Source organism: Vanessa atalanta, chromosome W, assembly GCF_905147765.1.
Source record: "Vanessa atalanta chromosome W, ilVanAtal1.2, whole genome shotgun sequence".
Lineage (NCBI taxonomy): Eukaryota > Metazoa > Arthropoda > Insecta > Lepidoptera > Nymphalidae > Vanessa > Vanessa atalanta.
The window spans coordinates 2,754,160-2,762,753 of NC_061901.1; the positions used below are offsets into that span (position 1 = coordinate 2,754,160).

At 33.8% G+C, this 8,594-nt stretch overlaps 1 protein-coding gene across 1 annotated transcript; it reads left to right on the forward strand.

Annotated features, from left to right (window-relative positions):
- The first annotated feature begins 490 nt into the window (after nucleotides 1-490).
- Nucleotides 491-8,251, forward strand: LOC125075512. Its single transcript, XM_047687227.1, has 3 exons — nucleotides 491-910; nucleotides 959-1,063; nucleotides 8,153-8,251. Exons 1-3 carry the CDS (start codon nucleotides 491-493, stop codon nucleotides 8,249-8,251), a joined length of 624 nt encoding a protein of 207 aa, XP_047543183.1.
- Nucleotides 8,252-8,594: the final 343 nt, after the last annotated feature.

Below are 8,594 nucleotides of genomic sequence, written 5' to 3' on the forward strand. Positions count from 1 at the left end.
GGTTTATACTAGTTCTAACACTCTCCCTTTGAGGAGAAGGTTTTGGAGCATATTCCACCACGCTGCTCCAATGCGGGTTGGCGGAATACACATGTGGCAGAATTTCGTTGAAATTAGACACATGCAGGTTTCCTCACGATGTTTTCCTTCACCGCCGAACACGAGATGAATTATAAACACAAATTAAGCACATGAAATTTCAGTGGTGCCTGCCCGTGAATGTTCAGTGGGTTTGAACCCGAAATCATCGGTTAAGATGCACGCGTTCTAGCCACTGGGCCATCTCGGCTCATGGCACGTCGTGGCAAACCACAGCATATTTATTGTGATAATGCATCTACTTTTGTAGGCTGTTTTTATTAATTATTTTAAATTTAAATTTATTCCCCCTTACTCTCCTCATTTTGGCGGCTTATGGGAGGCTGCAGTAAAATCCGTTAAGTTTCACTTACGCAGAACCCTCAAACAAGCACACTTAACTTACGAAGAAATGTCTACTTGTTTGATTCAGATAGAAGCTATATTAAATTCCAGACCCCTAACTCCTCTTTCATCTGACCCATCCGACCTAACCTGCCTTTCACCGTCCCATTTCCTTATTGGACGGCCACTTACATCTGTACCTCATTCAGATATTAATGAGAAAAATATTCTCAGGCTACAGCGTCACCAGAGGCTGGAATTTCTCCGACAGCATTTCTGGCGCCGATACTGCAAGGAATACATCACTACACTGCAGCAAAAACAAAAATGGCAAAGGAGCAGCGGCGAACTCATGGTGGGCGACATGGTTCTGGTCAAGGACTCCAGTCAACCTCCCCTATTGTGGCCATTGGGGAGGATTGTCAAGATTCATCCTGACGGCAGCGGAGTTGGCAGAGTGGCGGAGGTGCTGACGAAGAAGGGGACGGTAACGAGGGCATACAATAACTTATGCCCCTTACCCATACATTGACAGCGTCAATCCCCCGGGAGCGTGTTGCGACTAACGCATCGGTCGCAGACTTGCGCTCGGCAACCAATGGGCGAGTGTGACGTCGTGTCTGCAGTGATGGGGGCTCGGGTATATAAGGCCCCGACAGGCCCCACTCGCTCTCTTCTCCTACATTTTCAACATATAAAATTGTAAATAGTAATACGTGGTCTTGCTCGTAAATTAAAACATATTAACCAGTCTATGGACTTTTATTACGTCCCAACATCGGGTTCAAACCCAGGCAGGCACCAATGAATATTCATGTGCTTAATTTGTGTTCATAATTCATCTCGTGCTCGGTGGTGAAGGGAAACATCGTAAGGAAACCTGCATGTGTCTAATTTCAACGAAATTCTGCCACATGTGTATTCCACCAACCCGCATTGGAGCAGCGGGGTAGAATATGCTCCAAACCTTCTCGTCAAGGGAGAGGAGGTCTTTAGCCCAGTTGTGGGAAATTTACAGGCTACTAATGCTAAAATATTATTTTTACATTTATTTTTACAATTAATTATTATTATTCAATTTGACCCGACATTGTAGCAATGATTTTATGTTATTTGACATTAATAAATTCATATATAGATTTAAGTTGACAGAGGGTACTATGTACCTACCAATAAAATCGAGAAGACAAATTGGTAACCTAATAGCTTACAATATCAATAATTATTTTATACCTAATGTTACCAAGGATCATATGCATAATAAAAATAACAATTTAATTTATATTAAAACTGATAAAAGTAATTTAAATTGAATTTTAAGACAAAAGAGATAGTCTCTGGCTCAAGTATTATTAATACTAATATTAATTTACCTAATAGTAATTTAACCTTGGATAAATTCCTAAATCTTAAAATTAGAAATAATCAAAACAATAATAATAGTAAACTTGTAAACCTGGTGCACCAAAACATTCAAGGAATGACAGGAAAAGATTTAGAAATTGAGTTATTCATAAACAGTAATGCCATTGATATTTTATGTATAACAGAACATTGGCTTGTAAATTATCAGTTTATGTTTAACTTTAGTGGTCACCAGATGGCTAGTATGTTCAATAGAAAAAAAGCTATACGTGGTGGCTCATTAATACTTATTAACAAAAATCTAAAATTTAAAGAACGTAAGGATGTTGTGAGCCTTTCTATTGAGCAGACTATTGAAATAGCCTGTGCAGAGCTTGAGCATGTCATTGTTGTATGCGTATACAGACCTCCTAGCGGGTTATATGAAGCATTTGAGAAAATATTGGAAAGTGCATTATTGAAATTATCTGGATCAAGTAAATATATTTTTATTTGTGGTGACTTCAACATAAATTTATTAGAAAACTGTAGCACAAGTATTAGATTCAGATCATTATTATATTCATATAACCTCATTAACTTATTCTTAGAGCCAACTAGAATCACTGAATCCACTGGAACATGTATTGACAACATATTTACCAACTGTGTACCTAATCATAAATGTATTATAAATATGTTAAGTTCTGATCATTGTGGACAGTTGGCTTCATTTAATTCGCAAATAAATAACAATGCTAAGGATTTAAAACAGACATTTGTTCCAATCAATTTGTATCGAATTGAGAAGTTCAGAAGTAATATCATGGCAAAGCTCTCATATTTACAATTAAATGATAATTCTAATGAGCTTTATAACAATTTTTTTAAATTAATTAAAACAGAATTTAATGCCATATTTACTTCCAAGACAGTCTAATCTAGGAATTTTCTTAAATTTAATGATTGGGCGACTGTCGGAATTCACAAGAGTAGGCAGAGGTTGTATGAACTTTATAGTGAAAGATCATACAACCGGTCTTTTTCATTTATCAGTTATGTTAGTGCCTACTCTAAACTATTCAAACGTGTATGTCATACAGCTAAATCATTGCATATAAAAAAAAAAATTATTGAGGCACCTGATAAAATTAAAATGACATGGAAAATTATTAATTGTGAAACTGGAAGAGTCAAAAATAACATCTCCGACTTTAGCTTATCTATTGACAACAATTTATTTTCCTCAGATCGGGATGTTGCAACTGTTTTTGAAAATTTTTTTGCTGACATTCCATTTTCGACAACTAACTCATTAAATTCCTCTCCTACCGTTGCTGAATCATTATTAAAAAACCATGTGGAAGAATGTAATATTAGCTTTAAATTTAATACAGTAAGTGTAAGTGATGTAATAAGTTCCTTCAGATCACTAGATATTAAGAAAACGGCCGATCTGTGGGGGATCTCTGTCAAGGTAGTCAATTCAATAATTGATGTAATCGCACCCTACCTTGTCACTATATTTAATAAATGTGTCCTTAGTGGCGTGTTTCCTGACCTCATGAAACATAGTAGAGTATTACCAATATTTAAATCAGGTAGTACATCAGACCCCAACAACTATAGGCCCATCTCTGTACTACCAACTCTTAGCAAGATCTTTGAAAAGTTGTTACTAAATCAAATGCTAGTACATTTTAACAATAACAAGTTGCTACACAAGAAACAATTTGGATTTACAAGGGGTCGCTCGACAACTGACGCTGGTGTTGAGCTCGTTAAAAATATTTACAGGGCCTGGGAGGAGTCACAGGATGCCTTAGGGATATTTTGTGATTTATCTAAGGCCTTTGATTGTGTGCAACACGAAACTTTGGTCAGGAAGCTACGTCATTATGGAATTAGGGACACTGCACTCAGTCTTCTGATTTCGTATCTGAGCAATCGCATTCAGAGGGTTGATGTAAATGGAAAGAGATCTCCCGGGTCTCCAGTTACTGTGGGGGTCCCTCAAGGATCAATTCTTGGACCATTTCTCTTCCTTGTTTATATAAATGACCTGCCACATCTCCTAGGTGATAAACTCGAGATAGTATTGTTTGCTGATGATACTTCTTTAATTTTTAAAATAAAAAGACGTCTTTCAATATATGACGATGTGAACAATACTCTCTCTGAAATAGTAAATTGGTTTAGTGTTAATAATTTAATGTTAAATAGTAAAAAGACTAAATGTATTAAATTCACTACTCCCAATGTAAGATGTGTCAAAACGAGTGTACGTTTAAACGGGGAAGCATTAGATGTTTTAGAATCAACAGAGTTCCTTGGTATGACAATAGACTCTAAGCTCCAATGGGGCCCCCATATAAATAAATTGGCGAATAGACTTAGCTCTGCAGCCTATGCGGTAAAAAAAATTAGACTTTTGACTGATGTGGATACGGCACGCCTTGTGTACTTCAGTTATTTCCATAGTATAATGTCGTATGGCATCCTACTCTGGGGTAATGCAGCTGACATTAATACTATTTTTGTACTGCAGAAGAGGGCTATTCGTGCAATTTATAACCTGGTCCCAAAAGATTCGTTAAGAGGTAAATTTAAAGAAATTAAAATAATGACTGTCGCTTCTCAATTTGTTTTTGATAATGTTATGTATGTACGCAAAAACATAAATGATTTTCCCAGAAATTGTGACGTACATTCTATTAACACTAGGAACAAGAATAAACTTGTTACTCCAAGTACCCGATTACACAGGGTTAGTAACTCTTTTTTGGGGCAATGTATACGTTTTTACAACAGGATCCCAGAAAACGTTCAAAATTATTCAATTATAAAATTCAAAAGAATCGTTAAAGAGCGTTTGTATGCTAAATGATATTACAACACTAATGACTTTTTAGTTGACTGCACACCTTGGGAATGAAATGATCGCCTCCAGGCTGTTTTAAACAACTAATATATACTTATCATTGTACCTACATGGAAAATGGTTAAAAAAAAATGAAAAAAAAATATATCCCGCTGAGTTTCTTTCGCCGGTTCTTCTCAGGTCCGAGGTGCTAAATTCCGAACCGGTGGTAGATTTTTGACAATCAATAAGCAAGTGCAAACACTTCTATATTGAATAAAGATTTTTGACTTTGACTTTGACTTTGAGTTCGGGTCAAGCCCGTAGTCAGTATAGGTGCATACTCTCTGTTGTTCTATTTTAAAAAATCTCATACGATCCTTTAGTCTCCAAGTTTTGCATTTCAATAATAAATTCATAGAAGAGGACCCCTTTGTGATAAATTATATCAGTAAATTTAGTGCGGACAGTGTGAAAATCTACGTTTTTTCCCATTTTTAAATGAGCAAAATTATGAACACTGAACTTATAACAGTCATCGCTTTGTGCATCGGTTAGTGATATATGTCTCTGTGCTAATGAGTTTCATATTGAAAAAACCAAGCAAGTTCATTGAACGTTACCTTATCTTTTACACGGCACATATAGTTCCTAATATTCACAATCATCATTAAGATATCCGTGGCGCAGTGGTTTACGTCGAGCTTTACATGAAAGAAAGAAGAAAGTTTTTTTTTTTTTATTTGTAAGCATCGTTTTGAGACATCAGTGACATAAACAAAACAAAAAAAAAAAACAAAAACTTAAAATAACAATACAATTAAATAATATCTAAGAAAGATTGTAAAAAGAGGCATAAATAAATAAAAACAAAATGCTGCCTACACAGCAGTACGATGCCACAAAAAGGAAAATCACTCAGCATTTGCTGTCGTCCTAGGAACCTCACACACAGAAAATAAAAAAAAATAAAAAAAGAATAACAATAAAAAAAGAAATTAACGATTTAAATTATATAGTTTTTTTTTTTTTTCTTTTCCTATACTTAAATTAAAATACGATTCATACTATGTGTGAAATTCGCAAAGACGGCAGCACTGATTTTCAGTGATCACCTTATTTCCGTACGTCAAGTGAACGACATTGACAATAGTCCACTATTATATCGTGTTAAAATCAAATAAAAAAAAAATAACAGAAATAAAAACAAGTCTAGGATGCGCTCAGGTACCTCGCGGCGGCAGTGGAGGTTGGACGTGTTGCACAATAGATTAAAATTTAAAACTAAATTATATTACGCTGAGATCACAAAGATGCAGAAACGTGAACCAACCTACGAATTATTTAAGGAGAAAAAAAAAAAAAAAAATAATAATAAGTGAGTAATATATACTAATTTCTGTTTTTCTTATTTTTTAAATGTGTTTTAATATAATCTAAATCACAATAATATTACTTTTGATTCTTTGCATTTATCGTAGGTATAAATTAATATAGCGAACGTATTATTACAGAAGGTCGCAAGCAGGTCGAGACGTGCCGTTCAACAAATATCATAACAATCAAATAGAGGTTGAAATCTATTCACTAAATAGTCTAACCAAGTCTGGTCAATACTCCACCTTGCCAATGGGCCATGCACTGTAAGGTGAGTGGATTTGATTACATATTAAAAAACGTTATAAGATTATATTGAATTATCATTTTATAGTTATGACATATACATATATAAAATCTCATCTATATAACTACATACAGACACACATACCTACATATTATACACACACACACGAACATGTATATATATTCATACATATGTATACAATTAAATATAAATCATTATATTATATTTAAATTATATAATCGTTAGGAAATTTCCGCTATAAGTATAGATTATATTTATTAGATAAACAAAAAAATTCTTAAACTAGACATTTAATTTTATTCATTTAATTCATTCGCAGTTATTTTTTTTAATTTATTTATTTTATCTATTTATATTTGTATTTATACACATGGGTATGTAAATCTATATACAAAATTAATTTATATGTCGTTGACAAAATTTAAATATAAATTATGTTAATATTCAAGTATACGTATATTGCAAAATTAAATTAATTATAATTTTACGACACGAACCCGTTTGGTTTGCGGTCCGATTGCTATAGGCAAGAATCAGGTTATCGCCTGGTGATCGATCCCATGGCTTCCACGCTCAGCTGCATTGTTTTTTATGAGATGTCATCTTAACCGCTCCTATTTCATAACTCCTTAGTTCTTCAATCCATATCTTTAAGATAAAGCGAAATAAATTAAGATATTGGGTTTTTATGTTAGCGTGTAATTAAATATATATGCGAATAAAACTGAATTTTACTATAATCACATATATTTTATATATATTTGGTGTCATAAAAATACTTCTTACCTTATATTGTCTTTTCCAAATACTTAAAAACGTAGTACTATTGAAATAAAACTAGTTTTTTAACGGATTTAATCGCGTATATTAATTATTTTATTTTAACATCCCGACGTTTCGAGCACTTTGCAGTGTTCGTGGTCACGGGCAGACTCGAACACTGCAAAGTGCTCGAAACGTCGGGATGTTAAAATAAAATAATTAATATACGCGATTAAATCCGTTAAAAAACTAGTTTTATTTCAATGTGTAATAATCGCGAAAATCTAAGACAACATTAAACGTAGTACTATAATTTATTGTCAAATCGCAGTATGTATTTTTCTGTGTTCGTTTGGATATTTTTAATTAAGCGAACAACATGCTTACGGTTAAACGTCAGACGCTGCGGGCTGCGCGGGCCGACTGGGCGCGTGAGCATTAAAAACACTTAAAATATTATGTACAATTTTTCGTATAATCAAGAAAGAGGTTGCGCCCTGCTCCCGCGCGTTCCGGCGCACTCTGCGTAGCAAGTGCGACAGATATACTCGTACCTATGTAATAATTATGTTTAATGCTGCCTTTATTATTATGCTAATTTTATATATATATATATATATATATATATTTTCTTCCTCTTTTATCATTTATTGCATCGATTTAATATCGCTCTTTTATTGTTACCGCTGTCAGTTCCGCAATAGCATTAGGAGACCACTGAAAATCAGTGTAGAAGCAACAATGTTTCTATTTTTCACTGAGTGGATGTCCTTTTGGCTAAATTGCACTGCTGCACACTATTTATTGTTTTATATTATTTTAATTATTAATTTTTTACTCTTAAAACTTGTTCTGTTGTAGTTGTATTTTTAGTTATTATTACTTTTTTTTTTTTTGTTTGATGTATTTTAGGATAAGTGATATTTTGTTATGTTTCGTTGTTTATGTTGTGTGAAAGTAGTGTAATTTGCTCAATAAATGTTTATTATTATTATTATTATTATTATTATTATTATTATTAAATTAACAAGGATAAATAAAATCAATTGCTATGTTTGCTTTTGTTTATCAAGAAGAAATTTTCTGTATTTGTTTCTAAAATTATGAATTATATTTAGGTTCCTCAATGGCGGTGGAAGGTTGTTCCAGCACTTGGTGGCGGCGTATCGAAAACTACCACGGAAGGAGGCCGTTCTATGGAGGGGCATAAGAAGTAAATATGATTTCGATCTGGTTGCGTATGTGTTCGTATCGTGCGCCCAACGAAGCTTGTGATAAAGGTATGGTGGAAGTTTAAACTTGATTACCCCGAATAAGAGCGTCATAAAATGCAGTTGCCTACGGTACTCCATTCTCATAATTCCTGCGTTATTTAAATATTGTGTGACATGCGTACGTGGAGGTATATCGAAGCAATATCTTGCACAAGCATTTTGCACCTTTTGAATTAAATTTTTTGTACGTTGCAATAGTCTTGGGCCCACCACTACATCGGCGTAATTTAATTTGGATAATGTGTCACATAGGCGGATTCTTACATTTACTTTTAAAAACTTTCTT